This window comes from Pituophis catenifer, unplaced genomic scaffold (genome assembly GCF_029215685.1).
Source record: "Pituophis catenifer annectens isolate HBS135680 unplaced genomic scaffold, rPitCat1.0.hap2 SCAF_1, whole genome shotgun sequence".
NCBI classification, from domain to species: domain Eukaryota; kingdom Metazoa; phylum Chordata; class Lepidosauria; order Squamata; family Colubridae; genus Pituophis; species Pituophis catenifer.
The window spans coordinates 33,061,398-33,087,263 of record NW_027256881.1 but is presented as its reverse complement, the minus strand read 5'-3'; the positions used below and the strand labels follow the sequence as shown (position 1 = coordinate 33,087,263).

The 25,866-nt window shown below is 41.3% G+C and overlaps 1 protein-coding gene across 1 annotated transcript in view; it reads right to left on the bottom strand.

Annotated features, from left to right (window-relative positions):
* Positions 1 to 469: 469 nt before the first annotated feature.
* PSME4 (proteasome activator subunit 4) overlaps positions 470 to 25,866 on the bottom strand; it is a 107,902-nt gene continuing 82,505 nt past the window's right edge. Inside the window, 10 exon segments of the mRNA XM_070932248.1 lie at positions 470 to 3,910; positions 4,549 to 4,682; positions 5,556 to 5,718; positions 12,530 to 12,685; positions 18,092 to 18,220; positions 19,396 to 19,481; positions 19,637 to 19,845; positions 20,023 to 20,154; positions 21,044 to 21,135; positions 21,567 to 21,671. Coding sequence (XP_070788349.1) covers positions 3,776 to 3,910; positions 4,549 to 4,682; positions 5,556 to 5,718; positions 12,530 to 12,685; positions 18,092 to 18,220; positions 19,396 to 19,481; positions 19,637 to 19,845; positions 20,023 to 20,154; positions 21,044 to 21,135; positions 21,567 to 21,671 — 1,341 coding nt within the window. The 3' untranslated portion in view covers positions 470 to 3,775.

The following is a 25,866-nucleotide window of genomic DNA, read 5'->3' as shown; positions in this document are numbered from 1 at the left end:
ATAAGTCAGGGATCCCTAACCCCCAGGCTGCAGCCCACTACCTATTTGCAAATTGGCGCAAGTTGAGCTGTGCGCGCCGGCCTACAGTTGGCTTAAGTTGAGCTGTGTGTGCACATGTGAACGCCAGCCCTCTGCTCACACAGCCTGATTCCCCTATCTCCTCCCACCCCCGGGCCGCCCAGCTGCAAAGGTTGGGGATCGCTGTCATAAGCTATACCATGGTTTCAAAACTTCTCTTGATCGAATTGCTTTTATGAAGAGTACCAATACAACTTTTAAAGTACTGGATCTACTTCTCTCATACCCAAGTCCTCATGTCCTTTCAGAACTAAAAGCAAACAACCCATCATTTATATTCAAGAGACTGATTAGATCCCAAATATCCTTGGAGATTGTTAGCTCCTCTCCTAAATGAAAACACTTACTTAAGAGGATACACTGAACGATAAACATGCCATGCACACCCAAATTTTTACAAACAATTAATTTATTCAGCTTTAAACTAAGTACACAACTGAAAATAAGAAGATGCATTTGGCACTACCCTATACATGTTATTTCTTCACTGAGTCTCAGGACATGCTGTCCAGGTTACACTGCCGTGTTTGCTTTCCCAACAGGCAGATTATTTAAAAGCATATTATATTCCTTTTAAACAAAGAAAAAATACAGAGTGAATGTATTTTTCAAGTTTGTGTTGTTTTTTGTTTTCTTAAATGGGAGAGAGATTTCAATTCTATTATTTACCATACATTAAAATATACCATTACTTAGGATGGTAGCAAGAGAAAAATATTGGTAAAAAATCAATTCATTCACTAATGATAAATGAATATTAAACCCAAAACTAAATAACTTCATTAATGAGAAACAGCAGTATTATAAACCAGAAGAAATTGGCATTTGAATTGGATACAAAAGCTAAAGCAGTATTTTAACATTGAAAAGTGTGAATCTTTACAAGATAATCTCACAAATGGATTATGTAAAACTTTTGCAAACTATACAGTACTTTGTCAATGCAATGCCTCTACAATTTATACAATCTTTTACATGTATGTAACATGTATTGAACATGTTGTGAAGTAGTGAGCCAATAGCCACCAAAGTCACAAACCAAAAAGAAATTTGGTAGGGACAGATACAGTACTTCTGTATTTTAATGCAACTTAAATATCTGTTCCAGCATGGAGACATAGAGTGAATGAGGAAAGGTGGGAGTATCAATACAGAACATTTTATTTTAACCATATAACCAGTGGTCTTTAACCACTCAGTATTAACATATTTACATGAAATAAAACAATAGCAAATATCTGTTGTTGTCCATGGGCTCTACTAAATTGGAAAAAAGTAAGCTGTCACTTACAAAACCAGGGAAAGTTAAAGTTCAGTACCTGGATGAAGGATCTTATTGAAAATCTGGCCATGAAACAAAGATTAACAGTATGGATTTAGAAGCTAAGATTTGAGCACAAAGCACTGCATAGCTTGGTTTTGCATGTGAGCTAAAAAAAGAAAGTAAAAATCTTTTTTAAAAAATTGGGATGGTATTACTACCTACACTTATACCCAAGGGTACTATGAAGAGTTGGGCATGCATATTCTTATAGGTTGTGTGCCCAGTTATTCACCTGATATCAATAAACAATCCATTTGAATTTGAGAAATTGCGGTATTAGCCATTCCATAAGGTAGAATTTATCTTAAATACAAGACACTTGCATGGATGTATGAAAGAAAATTACAATTCTCTTATTCATGCAGAGACTTATTACTATGCCAGAGCTTTTTTCTTCAGTTAAACAGAAATCTAACCTTCTTCAAGGGACATACTATATGCAGTTTTAAAAAGGATTCCAAACTTAAGCCTCTGAATTATCGAATCCAAATATTTAGTAAGTTAAAATTTAAGTTTCTTTATCTTTACAGAAATGAAGCAGTCTCTTATTTTTCTGAGACCCTGAAAGAGACGGATAATTTGACAATGACAAAAGCCAATCTATCTTCAGCAAGAAGGACATTTGCTTGTTTTAAGCACAGAGCCTGGAATGGAAATCTGTCATCAAAATAATCTATATACTATTTTACTTCCCAATGAAGATTATAAATCTCTCCTGTTCTTCAGAAAGTTGGTGAAGTTTTGGATATTTTATGAGACAGCGTTATTGTAACTATCTTTCTGTATGAACAATTATTTTAAATAGACTTATTTAGGCAGTTTGAATCCTTGGGCACATATTTCTACTATATATATATTATGTATGTTATACCCCAATTACAGATTTCAGGAGTTTTATGCTAGTGGTTCGTTGACTGGAACCACCTATACAAACTATAAGCCTTGAAAATAAATAATAAATAAATGATAACATATGAGTTTATGTATTTACAAACCAAGTTAATTGTGATTTATTTACTAAAATGATAAACTTTATCATGATTGTAAACCAGTTCTGTACAATGGCAAGCAGGTCTCTATTCAATTCAAAGTTCATGAAAGCAAGCACTCTCCAGTTTCTGACCTCATATGAGGCTCTTTTCTTGTTCCTCTTCTGGGGTTCCAGATCAATGAAAATATTTTACACATGGCAATTCATTAAGGTAAGGATTCTTGAATTTTGCAATACCATAATCCCTTGAACGATAAACAAATTTGTTCATCCTTACTCATGAATTAAAACAATGAGTTAAATAAACTCTTTTGATTGATGCATCCCTTTTCCAGATTACTAGATGCTCAGGTTTTGCCATCTTCCCAATGCTACCTGGGCCTTTTCTTCCGACTTTACCTGTGCAAATCTTTAAAAAAATATGACCCCTTTCCAAGTTGCTTGAGACCCCTGTGGGACTGCATTTGAGTTGAGAACTTCTGTATTAAGAGAATAACAAGTAACCAGATTGCCAGTAAAATCAGTGCAGTTGTTCTTCATTATATCAAGGTCACATCCTGTTTACTACCACATGCAAACACGACGCAGTGCTGTCAAAATATTGTCCATACTAGTCTCACATAAAATGTAAATATGGTGTGAACCCCATTTTATCATCACATAAAATAAATATAATGCAAGATGAATGTAAATTGATTTCAAGATAATATAGTGGAAAACTAGAAAAAGTTATCTATGGAGATTCTCAATCATCCAGATCATGGTTACCCAAAGGTGCTTTTCAAAAGGCAACTGGACTTTCTTGGTTTCTACCACACAGTCTTTTCAGCAGTCCCAAGAAGATTCCACACCTATTTGCACGCTGATTCAGGTCACCCTGAGAGTACAAGTAAATCCCCAAGTGTCCTCAACGACTCTTAAGAGTACTAACAAACAGATGACAGCAAAGAATATAAATTATTCTATTCCCCACCATTCAGTCCAAACTGAAGAGCTTCTAGGACGAGAAATTAAATGTTTTCAAGGGGAAGAAAACCCAAGAAAGTCCAGTTGCCTTTTGAAAGGCACCTTTGGGATAGCAAAAATTATGTTTCAATGTCTTTGACACCATATTCAATACATGCCCCATCTATATTTGATTATTTTCTTTCAATTTAAATCAAAAGGGTAATACATTTTAATTTTATATTTTTAAACGAGAATTCTACAGAGTTTCTTATATGAAGGAAGGAAAAGGCCAGACAGTATTGGTTTCATTTAATGAGTCTAAAAATTACAAGGCACTGTTTGAAAGGTGACATTTTGCTATGTCAAGCTGGATATCAAGAAGACCATTCCAAGATAGCCCAAGGGTACAGATTTTACAACACAGTCTCACCCTTTTATGCATAATAGCACGGTGATACCAAAAGATCTGTAAGGACAAGCAGCTGGTCATCAGTGAATTGTTGCTTATGTTGCTGCCAGTTATCATGGTGAGTTCTCCGGAAATTTGACAATGTCTTTTTTACTGTCATCTGTGTGGAGAAAGACAGAGAGAGATCTAGGCAATGTATTTAAAACAACTATAAACTGTCTTGTTCTTAAGACTGTGATTCAGCTTTGTAAGTGTAAATATATTATTCAGAATTTTGTTCAAATGTTTTAGGTTATAGAGAAACTTAAATCACTAATAGTGATTTAAGAATTGTGTATATTAGCTCATATATTTCTTTTTATTCTATTCAATAAATTGTTAAATGTGTACAGTTTAATTGTACAAAAGTTTAACAGATATGTACAACTACATATTTTTGTTTAATACTGTGTTGTTTTATGTGAGAGGATTATTCCTATTTCCCCCCCCCTTTTTTTAATGCATAAAATAAAACTAAGAGATTATTATCAGAATCAAACCAAACTGGCTCTGTAAATGGTTATCTTTGTTAACTAGCTAAAAAGCAAAAAAAAAAAATCTTAAAAAGGTACTATTGAATAATTTCTGTTTTGATCTTTATTACAAACATTTGGTTAAAACAAAACAACCCAAATAGCCAGTACCTATAACAGAAATTTTCTAAGCAGTAGACTAAGCAGCTTCTTCTCAAAAAGGAAGTCATTTAAGAGGCCAAGCTTCAGCATAAGAATTCCCAATGATTGATCAAATGAATCATACCTCAATAGGCTGAGGATCATTCAAATGCGCACTAAGATCCATCAAAAGTTGAGGCATCCACGTGGGCACATCATATGGACTGGACAAAATACACGCACTAAGTCCAAGCACGCCAGCATGGCGTTTAACTAAATCTGCAAGAAAAAAGTTGGTAATTCTTCCATGGGACAGCACAGGAGTCTTCAATTGGCACAAATAAGAAATAAGCTCCTTCTATCTATGGGGAAAGGGTATGGCAGAGTGGATTTTTACCAGTTCTCTCTGAAGCCCTTTAAATCACTGTCATGCATACACATTTACATGGTTTTCTTTAAATTTCATTGAGCAGATTTTTGGGACTATGCAAAGAGACGGTCGCAAATCACAATTACATGACTGCAAGAGGCTGCAATATTTATACATGCGAGCTGCTTGCAAATTACCCAATGTAATCATGTGATTTACAAGGATGGTACAAAGGTTATTGCTTTGAGGATGCATTGGTCACTTTTTTGAGGCCATCACAACTTCAAACCATGGTTAAATGAATGGTTGTAAATCGAGATCTACCTGTAATTTCTAAAACATAGGTTAAATTGTGCATTTAAAATTATTGCAATCTAATCCAATGCAGATATGCTGCATTGCCTGCAATATGCTATTTCTGCCACATGATTCAGTTCCCTTGCAGAATCCACTCTTCTTTTGTGGTTTGACCTAAATTCAATGCAGCTCAGTCATGTCAACTGTCATTCTGAGATTCCATTATTTAGGAAGCTTCAGATTGCTCCCTGTTCTTCCTAATGACAATCTCTAACGCAGGTCCCCCTTTCCTGTGAACTAGACTGCATTGTATGTCAGAAATAACTGGCTGACTCACTTTTAGAAGACCGGATACTTTTCAAATGTTCAAATGTTATGCACAGAAAGGTGGAAAATATGTATATCAGAAAGCTGAGGTAATACCCTCTGACAAATCCATTCAGCATGATTTACACCTTCCTGATACCATTCCACCTCCTCCTTACCTGCAGGGGGAATGGTATCCACTACAGTACTGAGGTCTCGTTTTCTTCTCTTTGGAAGTCTCATTTTACAGAGCTGCTCAAAATGAGTCTGCATAGGGTCATCGATCGCCAGGAAGTGGCACTGGAGCAAACCACCCAAAGTGGTAGCAGCCATCTCTCTCACCTAGGATCAAATAAAAGCATCAGTAATAACAGTAAGGGCATCCCTATTTCCACTATATTCTAAATCAGTATTTCTCAACTTCAACAACTTTAAGAAGTGTGGGCTTCTTTTCTGAGAATTCCCGAAGAGCTGGGTTGGGGAATTCTGGAAATTGAAGTTGATTTAGCCAATCTTAAAGTTGCTAAAATTGAAAAACACTGTTCTAAATGTGAGAAAGAGGGTGACAGAATTGTACCCTGGCATTATCACATGTACACTTTGTGTACACGTTGTTTGCAAAGTCAATGTTCACTGTATTAAGCAGTAAGACTCTTCATGAGACAGTAGCATCAGGATCACAAGTAAAGTTTCGTTTAAATTCCAGTGAATAGAAAAAGTTATTATGTTAAACATAGAATAGGGTTGGAAGGGACCTTGATGGTTTTCTAGTCTTACCCACTGCCTGTGGCAGGAGGCCCATGGCAGCAATTAGGATCTTAGCATTTTGTTGGACAAGGTCTGGATTTGAAATTCTGAGCAGACACATAGGACAAACTTGTGGCATGGTGAGCCCCATGTGCTGAAAAGAATAAATAGACAGTATTTTTTGGTCTACCTTACACATGAGCGTAAGCCTTGTGATGTTTTTTGAACGATCCCGTAGTAGCTGATGAACACAAGAAAGTTTGTTGCATACTGGCTTTTGTTTGACTATGATTATTATTAAGGCATTAAAACGGCATTACAGAAAACAGAATTATTATAGAAAATAAAGTAAATAAAATAAGTCGGTGTTTATTCCATTGTCAAGTATTCTTGGAAGTTATTAGCAGTTCAACTTTTAGCTACATCAGAAATATGTTAATAAGGTGTACAATCTTCTTCATTTCAGAAACCTTGTAACTCATACTTAATATTACAATATTTGTACAAGAAATGGATTTTAGGAGCCAGTTAATTTCTGGTAATTCATTATAGGGTTTTTAATTTTGGTTCTATGGAATTTAAGTAGATTATGTTCAAGGATGTAATTTTATAATTTGCTGAGCAAAATACTGAAATGTATTTCAAAGAGAGGCAGTAAAGTAATTATTAATTTGGACTCCAAATTTCTGATTCTGTTATTGGGACATTATCCAAATGACTTGGTTTTATTATGTACTCAAAGATTGACTAACTGCCTGTGTTTCTAAACCTTTAATATATTCTTAAGCAATGGATAAATTACAATATCTTGATAAACTAAAGTACACTTAAAATTCTTATCTCGAGAACTCTCCTAGAGTTCACTGGCCCTAGGATACCGAAAGGCTGAAGAAGCCACATAAAAGTCCTTTGAGAAAACAGATAATGTAGGTTGGAGTGTTAAGTTTTTGCAAATCTCCTTATATTTTCTACTCAAGGAAGGTCAACTGCTTGAGTTCCTTCCCTGATAGTATTACATTTTCTGTAAATTTTCCCCTTTTCAGGGAAGATGGCTGGCCTATTTGTAGTTCAGGGTTGAAATGAGGGGCCGTTGGTGCTCTCTAAGCTTGGTTGCTTTCTTGTAGATGATTCATTACTCAAAGTAGATAACATTATCAGTGCTAGGTTTTTGTTTTTAAATATTGGAGGTTTTAATTTCTGTTTACCACTCAGTGTCACTTCAGTAAAATGGGTAGCCATATAAATTATATAAATAAATATATAAATTTAATAGATAAGAATGTATTTTTTCCAAACAGATATTCATCAACTTATGATGATTCAAACTTACAATGGTGATGAAAAAAATGGACTTATGACCTATATCTGAATTTAGGACTGTTGCAGTGCCCCCTGAATTATGTGAACAAAACTTGGACTCTTGGCAGCCAACCTGCACTTACAATCGTACAGGTGCATTCCAGCTTAGTCCCAACTACAGCTGCTCCTGCCAACCTGCATTCCTAGAACTCTACCAACCTACATTCTGCCACCCCAGCTCACTTTCACCATTTTCTTGCTCTCAGTGCTGATAAGGCATGCTGTGGGGAGTCAAAAGCAGTCCCTGAGCAGCAGCACACTGAAACATCTGTTCGCAAAAAGCTCCTGGAGTGCACTTTGTCAAAATGCCCTCTTTTTCATACTCGTAAAGACCAGCCCCAGACTGAGAATAAAAAACAAATGGGAAGAGGATAGTCGAAATGAAACTGCCATTGCAAGCAAATGGGAACCAGGTGGATTTTGGCAGGGCGAGAGTTAATCTCCAACATGCTTCTCTTGCCTGTGGTTATGCTTTTTTTTCTTGACTTCTGGATACAACCTCATAGAGGATAAAGTGGCAGGCTGCAGAAATGCAAAGCATGGGAAAGTATAAGTCCTTGGCATGAGGAGTGAACAAAATGAATAGATGCCAATATTAGCTCAGCTGATTGAAGGTTAAGGTGCTCTGAAGTAAACTTTTCCAGGCCAACGTAGGACTGCAGGTACAATGGAAAGTGCACAAAATTTGCTTTAGTTTGAAAAATGGTTAGGGGATAGGCTGGCTCAACAGAGACTGAATAGTGCGTGGGCAGGGCAATCATACCCAAAGGAGTGCTTCAGGGTTTTGCACTCCAGAAGATTTTTGCAAAGAGGCATTTTGGCATACTGTCGTTGAGGGACTACTTTCAACTTTCTTTTTCCACAGCCGAAGCTTAGCCCAGGCTGGACAGACCTTATTAGCAGAGGGAACAAAAAACGGCAAAGGTGAACTGGGATGATGGAGCACCAGGTGGGCAGGATCTCAGAGTGCAGAGTAGTAAGGGCGACTGCGACTAGGACTGGGCTAGGATGACTCAAACTTTCATGGACATGGTAAGCAACCCCAGAGCCACATGGTTCTGGGACTGTTTGGTATCCTGCAAGCCAGGATGTAAGGCAACCAAAGGGTAGAGATAGGCAGATGAGGGGCTTGGAGACAGTCCCTTACCTTACTGAAGCTTGAGGCTGGGAGAGACTAAGTCTGGAATGGCTTAGATTGGGGTAGAGTAGATATTTGCTTAATGACTTGCAATTCTTCATTAACAACCACAACAGGGAGTGTTGGTTCATCATTTTAAGTCTCATGGCCTTGCTTTTACAACAGCATCAACTTATGACAGCAATCTTGGTCCCATGTGGTCGTATGTTGAGGACTACCTGAACACATTAATGTTTACACAAAGGATCCGGGTACAGAAGTAGGCTGCCATCTTAGTGCAATTCTATAAACTACATATAAATCCAACAAGGAAATATAATGTAGAAGATGCTTTATCACAGCTTTTAAAAATGTGGTATAGTTCTAAGGTCCAGATAACATAGCAAGAGAGCAGCAGATTTGATTTAGAGAGTATTACCTAGCTTTCCCTAAGGGTTTTTTTTAATGCATCTTTACATTTGGAGTAAGGAAGATTATTGAGACTAGAAAACAACATGCTAACTAATGTTTAATGTTTATGAAATTTAAATATCAATACATCTCTCTGAAAGGACAAGAGCCTTGGTGGTACAGGGGTTTAAAGCACCCTGTTATTAAGCTTATTAAGACCAGCTGCCTGCAATTACTGCAGGGTTCGAATCTCGCCAAGGCTCAAGGTTGACTCAGCCTTCCATCCTTTCTAAGGTAGGTGAAATGAGGACCCAGTTGTGGGGGCAATAAGCTGACTTTGTATAAATATACAAAAAGGATGAAGGCTATTGCTGAGCACATTGTAAGCCGCCCTGAGTCTTCGGAGAAGGGCGGCATATAAATCAAATTAAAAAAAAAAAAAGTCTTTTTTGCTCTCAAATATAAATTTACATTATTATTCAGTCATCTAAAATCCAAAGATCTGAGAAAGTGACTGAAAATATGGCTTCCAAAAACTATTCTAAATGAATAGATATAACTTCAAAATGTAAAAAAAAAACCCCAATTAAATGGATGGGTAAATGGCAAAGATCAGCCTAGGAAGGATTTACACCCTACAATTGCGACAAAAACCTCTAATTTATATAGAAAATAACAGAGATACAATACAAGGGTAGTGAATCATCATCCTATTAGATCTTGCCTAAAAGGAAAGAAAAACAAATTACAACCTCTGCAATACAGGGGTTTCTATGGCAATATGATTATTAAGATGTTGCACAAAAGCAAGTATTTTGACAATTTTACATTTATTTCAAAATTTACCATGCCCTAATGGGCAGATTAGGCTGCCAAATTTGTACTAGTGGTTGTCACTGCACAGTAATGGAATGAACACAGGCAGTCCTTGCTTAATAACCCTAATTTGAACCAGAATTTCCAGTACATAGTGAAGGTGCAACATTGTTAGATGAAACATATGCCTACACTACTTAGTAATGGTAATTCCAGTAGTCACAGTTGTAGTCATTAGGTCAGGATCATGCTGTCATTAGGCAAAGATATCACACTTCTTCAACTCCCCCAACTTTACTCCATTTCTGCCAATTTGTCGCCTTCACTCTGCGACTACCGCCCACAGCTGAAAGTCTTTTTTTCTCCTGCTGCTGACCCAGGGTCCAGGTATTGGTAAGAGTACAGTTTCGGGAGGCATGTGGCAACACAGCAGCATGATGAAGTCTTGTCTGCTGAAGGGGACTTGCTGGGCCTGACCAGGGAGGTGGGAGCAGGATGGAGTCAAAGGAAGAGCCTTGTTTTCCACCACTAGGGCAAGGAGAATAGCCCACAGGCCCTCTGAAGTATAGCTTTCCATCTCACATTGGACGCACTCCTAGAGAACCAGCCTGCAGGCTTCAGCAATGGGTGGAGGCAAGCACCAATAAGAGGCTCTCTGCTTGCTTGGCCCAACATTCCTCCTACAAAACCTCAAGAAGGATCAGTTCTCCAGGAGCACTTCCAACACAAGCTGCAGGGCTGTCCTGCTAGGAAGTACTCATCTCTCTGTTTCCTCCAGTTCTGCCATAACCCAACACGATGTCTCCTACCAATCAAAAACGTCATTCAGGGAACCACTCAGGGCAATGGCGTATGCTGCATCTCACTGGTCTGCTAAGCCCTCCATGATCTTCACGCTATCATTCCTCATGCTCGTAGTAGAAACAGGGCATTTTCCCCTGTAATGCCACCCTGTCTCCACCAACTGTTTCATCCTGCTGCCTCCTCCTTGCTAAGCCCAGCAAGCTTACTTCAAAAGATGAGGTTCTGCTGAGTTTGCCAGGCACATCCCGGGGCTGTACCCTCAACCAGCACATGAATCCTAGACCAGCAGGAGGAGGAAGGAGAAAATGGCGAAGGTCAGATGAGGGTCAGTGCCAGGGGGAAGCAGGGTTGGCAGAGGACTGCCTGGCAGTCAAAATGGGAATGATATGGATGAGTGATAGGTGGGGGTGCTGAAGTGCCCCTGTGGTTGTAAGTACAGGTGGGCTGCCAAGCAGTTAAATTTTGATTACATGACTGGGGCACTGAAATGGCTGTAACTTCAAGAACAGAATATAATTACCATTCATTCAGCACTGCCATAACTTTGAACTTCTGCTGAACAATTGGTTGTTAAGTGAGGACACCTCTAAATAAATATAAGAGAGAGTAAATTGCTCTCTTTTATTTATGAGTGTTTTAAAGGGCAGTTTCAGGAGCCTGCCTGATTATCTAGCACTGGAATAAGAACTGAATATTTCAAATTTCAATGTTACTTATAAATTTGTTTTTTTTTTCCAAACTCTGACATCCATAAAGTATATGGCCCCATATTGATAGATATTAATACTTTTGTCAGAAGCAGTAGTGTTATTCTTACAGTGACAAAATTAAGCACAATTGTAAAACAGGACAACAAATATGGAAAAATATTTTCCATCAAAAGTTTCATCAAAATTTTACATCAGTTTGATTAACAGGCATGACAAAAGGACCTGAAGTATTGAATTAATTTCTTATTATCGACAATTGCACAGAAGATCTTGCATTAGTGTGGCACTAACACTCCTATTTTATTTCCAACAGAGCTTTCTCATTGCTAGTCGAGACTAAATATTAAGTGGAAAATTCACTATCTTTGATTAGACTTTACTTCAATTAGACAAAGGAATAAAATTTATCTTGCAAGCTCAAGGCAGATGAAGGATGGCTTGCAGTATAAACAATATATCAGGATGGCAAAATCAGATTCAGAACTGCTTTAATGAGATCTGTTCCGCTTCTCATCTTCAAAAGGAATCTTCTACACATCTGGGTACCAAGAAGTAGCATCCTTATGAATTTTGACTGTATCCCTTTAGAAGGGACTGCATTGAGAAAACTGTTACATCTCCAATACCTATTTCATACAACATTTTATTATCTGGTATCAGCAGGTGGAATGTGATAAGCAAGGGTATTTCATCTAACTATATAATAATTAAATAGTATTTGGTACTAGTACAAAGCAAAGCATATCAGAACAAGTATATAATATATACTCAGTATATATTAAGAGTATAATAATATACTCAGTGATAAGCATCTTTACTCACTGATTTCAATTCTTACTAAGTTAAACATATATTTCTTTAAAGACTTAGTACTCACAAAAAACATTCTTTTTAAATCTAAAACCTAATGGATCATTAAGGAATAAATGTATAGCCAGTGCTGGAAAACTTTTACTGAGCAATGGAGAGGTTACTAGTTAAAATTGTGATGAACTATCATTTAGGAAGAGCAATAATAAGGAAATATTGGACTGCTATAGCAAATCATCATGGATTGTGTTTAATTTGCTCACCAAGCACACGTATCATGTCCAAGCCTATGGTTCCACATTTATTCCACAAATAAATATTTCACAAATTGTAAAAAAAAAAAAAAAAAAAAAAAGTAGGAGCACAAGAATGTGTTCACCTCAAGCTGTTCATCTTCCAATAGTTTTATAACCAGCCATCTGATGTTGTTCACAGCTTCTTCATTGTTTAAGAAGATAAAAAGATTATAAAATACCATAGTCTGGAGGTAGGTTAGCACAGTATATCTAGCATGCCAGGAATTACTCTTTGCAATCTATAAAAAGATAAAAAGAAGAGTCCAAAATAATAAAACCACAGAAATTAGAAAAGTAAAGTAGAATACAGCCTAAATCAAACTGTTGATTTCCAAAATTATATTTCAGAATTCATCTATAATAGTTGATGATTTTTAAACATTTTGTAATTAATATGCTTGAAATTCCAAACAATTTTTCATCTCACAGATTACCGCTAATCTCTCTCTCCTCTACTTGTTTTCCCTTCCCCCTCAAAGGTTAAGTGTAACCTTAAACATGAAAACAATTGCACACCTCTGCTCTACGATGTCAGTCCTTAACCTGCTACAGTGTAAGGAGTACATGCCCCCAAACATATAAATTACAATTTCCTTTGTCTTTCAACATATTTTCCCCTCCTTTGACCAGGTTGAACTTGTTAAGAAAGATTGCTTATAGTAGTCCACATTTACAAGCTGCAGTTGGAACTGGCAACTTCACTGCTAAGCGATGTCATAAAGTGATATATCACATTACCATAATGTCTTATAATGTCAATTCTGGCTGCAGTCATTAAGTGCTCACCCATGGCCATTAAGTATAACATCAGGTGACTGTGACTTGTGACGGTCTGTCAGCTTCCCCATTGACTGCTTTTCAGAAGCTGGCTGTGAAGGTCGCAAATGGTGATCACGTGACCGTGGAACGCCATGATTGTCCTAGTTGCAATGCACCAGAATTGTGATCACATGACTATGGAATCTTAAATCTCCTGAGAATCTTATTGGATGGGGTCAAAGGATGCTTTGGCCATGTCCTAGAATGGGCAAGTAATGGAATGGATAAATTAGGCTGGATTGCTCCGTAATACCCGCCAGGTCCGTGGTAAATAAAGCCCCCCTCATTTCTGATCTTATTCAGGAGGGGGGTGCGGACCTGGCGGGTATTACGGAGACCTGGTTGGGCCAGGAAGGGGGAGCCCCCCTTGTTGATATGTGCCCACCAGGTTTCCGTGCTTTCCATCAGCCAAGGTCTCAGGGGAGGGGCGGAGGGGTGGCGGTTGTTATTAACGAGGGTCTTGGACCAAGGGAGGCCACTGTTCCTCAGACGGCTGGATGTGAGTCCCTTCTTGTGAAGTGGGGTCATAGGGTGCAGTTGGGCTTGCTAGTCACGTACCTGGCTCCCTGCCATGTGGCAGCAGCCCTGCCTGAGCTGCTTGATGTTATAGCCACGGTGGCTATTGACACCCCCAGGCTTATGGTCATGGGGGATTTTAACCTGTCATCAGTTGGTGAGACATCTGAGGTGGCTCGGGAGTTCATGGCTTCCATGACAGCTATGGACCTGACCCAGTTAATTTATGGCTCTACTCACATGGGGGGACACACACTGGACCTTGTTTTTGTCTCTGGACAGTGGTTGAGTGATCTCGAGATAGGGGATATAGTGATTGAACCCTTGTCATGGTCAGATCACTCCCTCCTTCGCCTGGACCTTCGAACCGCCACACCCCGCCGCAGAGAGGCGGAACCATTGAGGTGGTACCGCCCCAGGCGCCTGATGGATCCTGAGAGATTCCAGATGGAGCTTGGGCCATTTCCTGAGGTTCTAGCACACGACTCGGCTGAGGACTTAGTGGCCGCCTGGGATAGGGCGGCGGCTGATGCTTTAGACCGAGTCGTGCCTTTGCGGCCTCTGACCCGGCGCCGGTCTCACCTGGCTCCTTGGTATACTGAGGAGCTGAGGGAGATGAAGCGCCGGAAAAGACGCCTAGAGAGCAATTGGAGGGCTAGTCGTTCTGAATCCGACCGAACACTGGTAAGATCTCATATTAAGAATTACCTAGTGGCGATAAGAGTAGAGAAGAGTAACTACTTTTCTACTCTTATTGTGTCATCAGATAATCGCCCAGCCGCCCTGTTTAGGGTGACCCGCTCTCTGCTCCATCAAGAGACGCGGGAAGACCCCTTGGAGGGTAGAGCTGAGGATTTTGTACAATATCTGTATGACAAAATTGCTCAGATTCGTGAACAGCTAGACTCTGACTGGATTGATCCAGAGGAGATGACAGGGGCAGGTCCTGAGAATATTATTTGGGAAGAGTTTGATCCTGTGACTCCCGAAAGCGTGGACAGGATACTGAACAGACTAAATGCGACCACATGTTTATTGGACCCGTGTCCCTCCTGGTTGGTACTGGCCTCCCGGGAGGTGACACGAGGCTGGCTCCAGGAGATTATAAATGCTTCTTTGAGTGAGGGTGTCTTTCCCACCGTCTTGAAAGAGGCGGTGGTGAGGCCCCTCCTCAAGAAGCCCTCCCTGGATCCAGCTGTATTAGCAAATTATCGTCCTGTCTCCAACCTTCGCTTTGTTGCAAAGGTTGTTGAGAGTGTGGTTGCACGACAACTGCCTCAGTACCTGGATGAATCGAATTATCTAGATCCGTTCCAGTCGGGATTCAGGCCCGGGTACAGCACAGAGACAGCATTGGTCGCATTGGTTGATGATCTCTGGAGGGCTCGAGACAGGGGTTGCTCCTCAGTCCTTGTCCTATTAGACCTCTCAGCGGCTTTTGATACCATCAATCATGATATCATGCTGCACCGGTTGGAAGGGTTGGGGGTGGGGGGCACTGTTCTACAGTGGTTCTCCTCCTTTCTCTCTGACCGGTCGCAGTCTGTGTTGACAGGGGGGCAGAGGTCGACCCCGAGGCCCCTTATATGTGGGGTGCCACAAGGATCGGTCCTCTCGCCCCTTCTATTCAACATTTATGTGAAGCCGCTGGGTGAGATCATCCGTGGTTTTCGGGTGAAGTACCATCAGTACGCTGATGACACCCAGCTGTACATCTCCACCCCAGACTACCCCAATGATGCCCTCGAGGTGATGTCCCGGTGCCTGGAGGCCGTACGGATCTGGATGGGGAGGAACAAACTCAGACTCAACCCATCCAAGACCGAGTGGCTGTGGTTTCCGTCGTCCCGATATAGTCAGTTGGCACCATCTCTGACTATTGGGGGCGAGTCGTTGGCCCCCACAGATGGGGTTTGCAACTTGGGCATCCTCCTGGACTCACGGCTGTCTTTTGAAGAGCATATGACGGCCATAGCCAGGAGGACTTTTTATCAGATTCGCCTGATTCGCCAGTTGCATCCCTTTCTGGATCGGGACTCATTACGCACGGTCACTCACGCCCTTGTCACCTCACGCCTGGATTATTGTAATGCTCTCTACATGGGGCTCCCCTTGAGAAGCACCTGAAGGCTCCAACTGGTCCAGAATGCGGCCGCGCGGGTGGTAATGGGAGCAATGTGGCGCTCTCATGTAACCCCCCTCCTGCGCGAGCCGCACTGCTCCCAGTGGTCTTCCGGGTGCGCTTCAAGGTTTTGGTTACTATCTTTAGAGCGCTCCATGGCTCAGGACCAGGGTACTTACGAGACCGCCTCCTGCCACCAATAGCCTCTCACCGACCAGTTCGCTCCCATAGAGAGGGACTCCTCAGGGTGCCGTCGGCCAAACAATGTCGACTGATGGCCCCCAGGGGGAGAGCCTTTTCTGTGGGGGCACCTACCATCTGGAACGGGCTTCCCCCGGAGTTACGAAACATCCAAGACTTACGCATTTTCTGCCGAGCCCTGAAAACATTTCTATTCCAACAAGCTGGTCTGGCCTAACTCTCCCTTTTTAATTGGCTTTTAAACTGTCTTTTAAATTGGGTTTTAAACCTCTTTAGATAAATTTGGATGTTTTTTAATCTTTGAGCCTAAATTACTTAATCTGTTTCTTAATAGTTTTTAACTTCTATATGTATTTGTATTTATTATGGCTGTTCACCGCCCTGAGTCCTTCGGGAGTAGGGCGGTATACAAATATGAAAAATAAATAAATAAATAAATAAATAAATATGGACTCTCAGTGTGTGTTGATTCTGGATTCTTGGTCTTCTGAGGAAGTGTTGTGGTCAGCCAGCAGCCTGCCAAGCTGGCAGCGGAGTCAGACAGCAATGAGGCTGAGGAAGAACATGGTCCAGTCCTGGAGGCTGGGGAAGGCCCAGATGAGGGCTCTACGTCGGAGGCAGAGATGGGGCCAGGGCCATCGGGGAGTGATATGCGGACTCCGGAGCCTCCAGAAGCTGACAGTAGAGAGGCAGAGGAACAGGAGGAGCCTGTTCCTAGTGCACATATGAGAAGAGCTGCCAGAAGGCAAGAGCAGCTAAAGCAAAGCAGACAACTCAGGAGTAAGGCCAAGAGATGATTGGCCCCTCCCATAAGGCTTAAAAGACCAGCAACAGCTCTTGGGTTTTTTGTTGGAAAACAACATTGATAAACTTGGTTCTTATCTTGCTCAGCATCCTCTGCTTCTGAACTTTTGCCAAGAGAAGCTTTTGGCAGTTTGCCTAATTATACCAAGGTTGGTGATAAGACTTTATGAAGACTTTGTTTGATTTAGTTTGGACTATGCTGAGAATGAGTTAATTCTCAGCTGTTCTAATGAAGTCTGTTTGTTTTCGAACTGTTTGCTTTAATACTGACTACTTGGGCCTGGGCCACAACAGGAAGTCCAGGGACATGAAATGCAAGAGATGCATAGAGGAGGGGTGTCAAATTTGCGACAACACGTTGTCACATGATGTATTGTAACTTTTCCCCCCTTTGCTAAAACTGGGGTAGCTCATGATGCATCTGGCCTGAGGGCCATGAGTTTGACACCCCTGGCCTACAGTGTTGTTGGAGAAAATTGAAGAGCAAATCTAACTGAACACAAGAACCTATTTTGGGGATTACATCATGGCAATCTGAATATCAAAGCATGATTATTTTTCCACTTATCACAGACAACACCTGTGATATTTAGTTGTCGATGGGTTTGTTTAAAGTGACCTATTTCCTGCTGCGAAGGACAACCTTTTTCCCAAAACAGAGATTTGACACTTCAGTAGGGACATGTTTGTCCTTTATTATAATTCAACTAAGTGAATTGCTTCATTCCTGTCAGAAAAGGTTAATAATTTTACATTGGGTTACTCATGTGAATATGATAGAATTCTTTATTGGCCAAGTGTGATTGGACACACAAGGAATTATAATATTATTATTATATTATTATTATAATATAATACATCCCAAAGTATTCACTGAGTTACAATCTCATTATCACAGGAATTCTATGAAGTCAGACAAGGTTTGGGCTACAGATGTTCTCTATTTTTGTATTGCTAGCTGAAATGCACTAAAACCCAGAGAATATATGCCATAGATATGTTTCCCTATACAATATTCTATTATATTTCAGGTATTTCGATAATCAACAAAAACTTTGCAGTCTCTTGTGTATTCAGATCAAATATGTTTGCTAACAGTTTTTCAGCACTGATATCAAAAAAAAACTACTAACACAAGATTAATTATGCTGTTTAAAAAATCAGTTTAAAAAGTATCACATACTTGTTTTAGCACCTGAAGTACCAAAGGCACTTGTTGAGGATATAGCAATCCCTGAGACATTAATGATAAGCACATTTTAGCATCTCTCTTCAATTCATCATAGCTATGATCATTTTCTACAGGCGCAATCTGTGGAAACAAGTAGATGAAAGGTTAGTAGCAACTAATGAAGTCTTGAAACTGAATAAATGCAAGACGCATTGAGAAACTGCAATTTAAACTCTCTAAGAAAACTAATATAATTAATAAAGAAGCTAAAACTCCTAAAATGCTATACAGATAGTCCTTAATTTACAACCACAATTCAGCCCAAAATTTCTGTTGCTAAGTAAGACAGTTGTTAAGTGATTTTTCCCCATTTTATGACTTTTCTTGACACAGTTGTTAAGCGAATAATTGCAGTTGTTAACTTAAAAACACGGTTATTAATTGACTCTGGCTTGTCAGAAGGTCGCAAAAGGTGATCCGATGACCCAGAAACACTGCAACTGTCATAAATATGAGTCAATTGCCAAGCATCTGTATTTTAATCACATGGCCATGGGGATGTTGCAATGGTTGTAAGTGTGAAAAACAATCCTAAATCACTTTTTTCAGTGCTGTTGTAATTTCGAATGGTCACTAAATGAACTGTTGTAAATCAAGGACTAGCTGTACTGGGATGGACTAAAATATAAAATATTTCTGCAATATGCAGAAAGCAATTCAAACTAGTATGTCATTAAAATATAGCTAAAAAGTTTTTAACTGTAGTTAGTGACTCTAAATAGTTAATTCACACAGGTATCTGTCAATATGAAAATATCCAATCAAAATCTGGAAACTCATAATTACATGAGAAGAGATTTAAAAAGCAAGGATAATACTAATAGGTACGAGCAAAACACCTTATTTCAGACATGCATTCTCAAATATTATGTTTTTTATTATGTCTGGGATGTTTTGAAATTTCCATAGTAAGCAACCTTTTTGCATAGACTTGAAACTAAAACCAATGTGAGCAGGACCAACAGCTGGAAGTCTGCATCCTAAAGTGGCAATCTTTAAAAGATTTCCCTGCAGTGTTTTCAAAGGTTATGCATCAAATGAATAAGGAAATGTTTAGAAGAAATGGCAACCAATTCAAACATTTAATGTAATTTGTATAATGGGTTGTCTATATGGCCTGACTTTCTGTACATGCTATTTGTTTAAATGAAGTCTCATTCACACATTATTAAAATGTTACTTAACATTTTAACAAATGTTACTGGAAAAGCACCCTTGTCATCTAAACAAATCAAGCTGTAAATCAAACTACATACCTTGAAAAACAATGGCAAAAGCTGAAGCTGTTCTGTAACAGCTGTAGAAAAAGCTCTCCCTGCACTTGCCATCAACCACTTTAGAACTGTCAAGTAAAAAAAACAGACAAGCATATTTCTCAATTCAAAGACAAAGAACAAAACACAACTTCATCTCTTCTGAACAATTTTTCCTTTAAATGGCATTTCACCACCAGTGAATATTTATTTAGGTTCTCACACATTTAACACAAGCACCTACTAGTTTTCAGTAGTTTAATGCCCTGAGTTCGTTCATCTTCCTCTCCAACTCCATTTTCTTCCAAAACATGATTCTGAATTTCTTCATCCACTTCCATAAGAGGTTTGAGTTTTTCAAGTATTCGAGAAGTGAAGTCATGGACACGGGGAGACTTTGTTAGTGCAGTATTTGGTAAAGAAATATCTATCATGAAGATGTATGTCAAAACACTGCATAAAACACAAGAACGCACTTTTAATTTAGTTTCATGCCTTACAGACTGAATTCAAACTAACCAAATCACTTTGCCTTGTTCTTATTTCTGGAGTACATATAAACAAAATGACAATTTTCTGGGATATCTAAAGGTTGAAAAACATATGACGTAGTGTAGTCTTAATACTAACCTTCCTATCCTCTCTCTGACATTTTTATAAACTTGGGTGAGCTTAGGCTCTAGGTATTTCAGCAATCTGTGCAGCAGTTCTGGCACTCGCCATTCTTGTTGTGCAAGGCCCCCTTGCAAAACATACAGACGACTAGAAGGTAAAAAGAAGAAAAAGTTAGTGAAGTGATGGTGCCTTCAAAAGTGTACTTCCATCTTCTGCAAAGATAAGGCAAAATCCAAATGCCTTACCCTGCTCTTGTTCATAAAAAAGACAGTGATTCTATGTTTAGCTAGTGAAGAGTGGGCTAATTAGCCACTATGCCATGTGTTTTTAAAAAGTTGATCATATCAGAACTTACATCAAGCAAATGAACTATTCAATTTTGGGTTCTAACCTGTATTAGTATTTATTATGTATGTAGCATTATAATTTTTTGCATGTACATATAAGTGTAAATACACTCTGTCACTGTAGTGTACACTTAAGGGAAGAAATATCTAGCTCCTGATATAACAGTAACTGTAAATGCTTAACTATCTACCCTAACTTTCTGAAAAATCTTGCTGATTTTTATCAACTATACTCAGATGGTGACCAAAAGATACAAATATAAAGACATCAGGACCAGTGGGTGTCAACAACTTTTGCTTAAAATGTTGCTAAGCAAATCAATAAGATTTAAGCATATTTTCCATAGCCACCTAAATAGCTGCTATAATCACTTATAACAGAATATCAGAAATAACAGGGTCAGAAAGGACCTCGGAGGTCTTCTAGTCCAACCCCCTGCTCAGGCAGGAAACCCTATACCATTTCAGATAAATGGTTATCCAGTCACTTCTTAAAAATTTCCAGTGTTGGCGAATTCACAACTTCTGGAGGCAAGTTGTTCCACTGATTAATTGTTCTAACTGTATGCATGGCAACTCAACTGCTATTCTGATTATTATCATACTGTTAAAAGCATAGCAAGCACAAATAAATGTTCTATTTTCATCCATGCTTTGACTAATAAATGAGAAAATGTTTTTTTCCTTACCATGCATCAACAAATGATCCTCCTTCACCATTCAGTGGTGACTCCAATAATAATTCAAACAACCAGTGCAATTTCCTGGGATCTCTGCTCTCCTGCATTTATATTTTTTTAAAGGAAAAAGGGGCAAAATCATTTCCTCAAAACATAAATCTTAATGTAACTTGCTGAGAGACATTTCAGCATCAAACATTGATACTGTATTTCACTGTGCATTTATAACATAACTATGCTTTTTCAATAAATTCCATAGTTACCCTAACCCAAACCCAACAAAAAATTCTTCAAAATAAAACCTCTACAGTATTAGAATTCTGAACATACATATATATAATCAATGTAACAAATCATTATAAAAGAATTTCCATTCCTCTTTCTAGATAAAAACTAAAATTAGAATAGTCAAAAGCTATAATCTATTTTCAGTATAGCCTATTTTCCCCATATTCACGGACAAAGCCACTGTTAGAAGAATGGAGAATGCTTTCATAACATGGCAGAGTGAAAAATAATACACAAGACTTACACATGATGTTGCTATACATGTCCCCCAATCATTGTAAGTTTCTACTGTAATATTGGATAAAGCTGTCCTAAGAAGTGGACAGAGAACTTTCCAAAGATTCTCCACCTGTACATAATGATGAGAAAAACAATGTAATACAAGGCACCTGCAATTCCAAACAATTTTGTTTTTATAGAGTGGAACGAACATTGTCTTACCTGAATGTTCCTTTTCAGAGTACTGCGACTGCAGTCCATAGCTGGGATCTCTTCCTCTTGCTTCACTTTGACTGGGTGATATTTTAATTAGAGTCTCTCTCCGTGCTGTGGCCACGCCTCCCATTCCCATAATGCACCAGTCTTTGAACGAAGGTGCGACCAAAAAAGGGATAACAATCAGAAAGGATGTAAAAAAATGATATAGAAAACAACAACTGGAACGGCCCCCCAACGAAAAACAGGGAGGGGATGGACTGCAGTCGCAGTACTCTGAAAAGGAACATTCAGGTAAGACAATGTTCGTTTTCCAGAGTACTGCTCCTGCAGTCCATAGCTGGGATATACCCAAGCTCAAAATACAAGGGCGGGACATCAACAGTCTCCAGAGTCCTGTGCCGCAATGACACTCTGCAGGACTCGACGGCCAAAGGAAGCCTCAGCGGAGGCAAAAGAGTCCACCTTGTAATGCCTTATGAAAGGTGTCACCGAGGACCAAGTGGCGGCCCGGCATATATCTGACACTGACGCCCGAGTGGCCCAGGCAGCAGTAGTAGCCGCGCTACGAGTGGAATGAGGCAAAATCCCAGATGGAACCGGCTTAGATTGATGAGAATAAGCCGTGGAGATGCACGCCTTGATCCATCTACCCACGGTAGACGAAGACACCTTTTGACCCAAAGACCTGGGATGGAATGAGACCAAAAGGGCTTCCGTTTTCCGAAAGGACTCCGTCCTACGAATGTAGCAACGGAGAGCCCTCCGGACATCGAGAGTGTGCCACTCCAGTTCACGTTGGTGCCTGGGCGACGGGCAGAAGTCCGGGAGAACTAGTTCCTGGGCACGATGAAAATAAGAATTAACCTTTGGTAAAAAGGTGGGGTCCAAACGAAGGACAACAGTGTTGGCATGGAAAATACACAAGTCTTTTCTAATTGACAAGGCCGAAAGTTCGGAAATCCTCCTGGCGGAAGTAATCGCCAAGAGAAAAGCCAGTTTGAGCGACAAGTACTTGAGGGATACAGAACCCAGCTGTTCAAAAGGTGAAACCATAAGAGCCTGAAGAACGAGGGAAAGGTCCCAAGTCGGGTAACGATGAACCGGTGGGGGGGCGCAAATTCAGAGCCCCATGCAGAAAATCTTTGAGCAATGGATGCTGAGACAACGAAGAATAAGGTGGACATTTAATAACTGTAGACAAAGCGGCGGTCTGCTGGCGAAGAGTGGAGGGAGACAGACCCTTGTCCAAACCAGATTGCAGAAAACAGAGAATGTCAACCATCTGGGCCGACGTAGGGTCCACCAGGTTGTCAGCACACCAGGAACAAAAGGTTCGCCAAGATGACTCATATATACGTGACGTAGAAGGTCTCCGAGAGGCCTGTATGGTATCTATGACGGAATCGGGGAGGCGGTCCTTCCGCAAGATGACCCGCTCAAACGCCATACGACCAATTGGAGCCATCCTGGATCTGGGTGGCAAACAGCCCCTTGGCGCAGAGACAGACGGTCCGGTGGAATCACCCATGGGGGACGGACGGACAGAGACACGAGGTCTGCGTACCAAGGCCGACGAGGCCAGTTGGGAGCCACCAGCAGGAGCTCCGCTTGTTCCTCCAACAACTTCCGAATCACCTGAGGGATCAGGGGAACCGGAGGGAACGCGTACAAAAGGCCGGGCTGCCAGCTGCATCTGAGCGCGTTGTGGGCCTCTGCCCTCGGGCACGGGTAACGTGTCACAAACCTCGGGAGTTGGTTGTTCGTCGGGCTGGAGAACAAATCGACAGTGGGCAGACCGAAGATGGTGGTAGCCTCTTGGAAGATGTCTGGATCCAGTTGCCACTCTGACTGGTCTATCAGCTGTCTGCTGAGCCAATCGGCCCGGACGTTGTCTACGCCCGATATGTGATTGGCCCTCAGAGATAGAACGTGACTCTCGGCCCAATTCAGAAGCTTCTCGGCCTCCAGCATCAGTTCTCTTGATCTCGTGCCCCCTTCCCTGTTTATATGGGCCTTGGCCGTAATATTGTCCGTGAGGACAAGGACATGACGGCCCAGCAACTGGGATTGAAAATGGCAGAGAGCCAGTCGAATCGCCCTCAATTCCAGAAGGTTGATACTTCGGTTTTGCTCCAAAGCTGACCAGCGGCCCTGCACCATCTGATCGCGAAGATGGGCCCCCCAGCCTGAGAGGCTGGCATCTGATGTCAGGGTCACCCGATCCGGGAGTAGAAAGTGTGACCCTAGGAGAATCTTGGGGCCTATCCACCAGTTGAGGGACAGAACAATTTGAGGTGGCAGAGATACCTTGTGGAGAGAGTCGCTGCGGCCCGAGCGTTGAAAGGGGAGCAGAAACCATTGCAACGGTCTCGTGTGCCGGCGAGCCCACGGCACGATGGAAAAACAGGAGACCATTTTCCCCAACAGTTGGGACAGTTGAAGGAGAGGAACCGAACGTTTGGACCGAATGAGATGAATCAAGTCGCGAATGCTCCGAACTCTGTCTTGGGAAAGAAAAACCTGACCTCGAACCGAGTCGATCAGCGCTCCCAGATGCTGGAGAGAAGTGGATGGAGAGAGATGACTTTTCGGGAAGTTGATTGAAAAGCCGTGATCCTGAAAGGCTTTGATGACCAGGTCCAGATCCCGAGACGCTTGACTTCTGGAAGATGACAGCACCAGAATGTCGTCCAGGTAGCACAACACTCGTACAGGTACCTTCCGGAGGACAGCCACCACGACCGCTACCAGCTTCGTGAATGTCCTTGGGGCAGAAGACAAGCCGAAGGGCATCGCACAGTACTGATAGTGGTCCTCCCCAATTTGGAACCGAAGAAACTGACGGTGGGCCGGAAGGACCGGGACGTGCAAGTAAGCTTCCCTGAGATTTACTGATTGAAGGAAGTCGCCCCGACGAATCCCCATAAGAATAGACCCCAGGGAGTGCATCTTGAATCTGCGGTAGAGGACCGACAGATTCAACTGCTTTAAGTTTAGGATGGCCCTCCATCCCCCCGAATGTTTTGGAACCAAAAAGAGCGTGGAGTAGAACCCCTTGCCACGTTGATTCAACGGCACCGGCTCTATTGCATGAATGAGGAGAAGATGAAGAACCTCTTTCCGCAGCAACCGGTCCATGTCGGGGGACAGAAGAGTTGGACACCGGACATAACGAGATGGAGGGCGACCCACGAACTCTATGGAAAGACCGGAAGAAACTGTCCGTAGAATCCATGGCTCCTTGGTTGACTGTTCCCATCGGTGGCTGAAGAGTTGTAGACGACCGCCAATGGGATCCTGCAATTCGTAGTCATTTTCCGCGACGGGCTTGTCTGTAGCCGGAACCTCTGAAGGGACGTTTGGCATTGTTGGATCTAGGCCTGTCCCGAAAGCGCTGTCTATCCGAGGGACGATCGTTTCCAGGGAAGAAGGCACGTTGGGAATAGGGGCCCCCGGGCCCTGACGAAGATCGAAAGGGCTGGCGCTGGGAATAAGGTGTGTAGCGCCTTTCTGGTCTGCGGTAGGAGGATGCTGGCATAACCTTCCTTTTATCCTTGTCCTCGACTAGGACAGGATCGAGCGCAGAGCCAAATAGGTTTGGAGCAGCATAAGGAGCTGCTGCCAACTTCCACTTCGTTTTCGCGTCCGCCCTCCAGTTCCTGAGCCAAAACAACCTGCGAGATGTTATAGAAGAAGCTAAGGCCCGAGAAACAAACTTCACAGAGTTTAATGAGGCATCCGCCGAATATTCCGTGGCGGCCACTATCTTATTAATATCTTGGTGAAGGCGAGTGTCCTCAGGCGGAAGTTTCTCCTGGAGTTGCCTTAACCAGAGTAAAGACGCTCTATTAAAAAAGGAGGTAGCAGTCGCGGTCTTAACAGCTCAGGAAAGGGACTGATGCTCCTTGCGAAACGAGAGTTCAGATTTTCTATCCTCTGATTTAAGGGCATCCAATGAATCTGAAGACAAAAGCGAAGTGGAGGAGAGATTCGCGATCGGGGAATCGACCACAGGCAGTGCCAGCAAGGAGTCCAGCTCCGGAGCTCCACAATACAGCTTCTTATCCAGAGTAGTTGGCCCCATCAAAGAGCCTGGCTGCGACCAG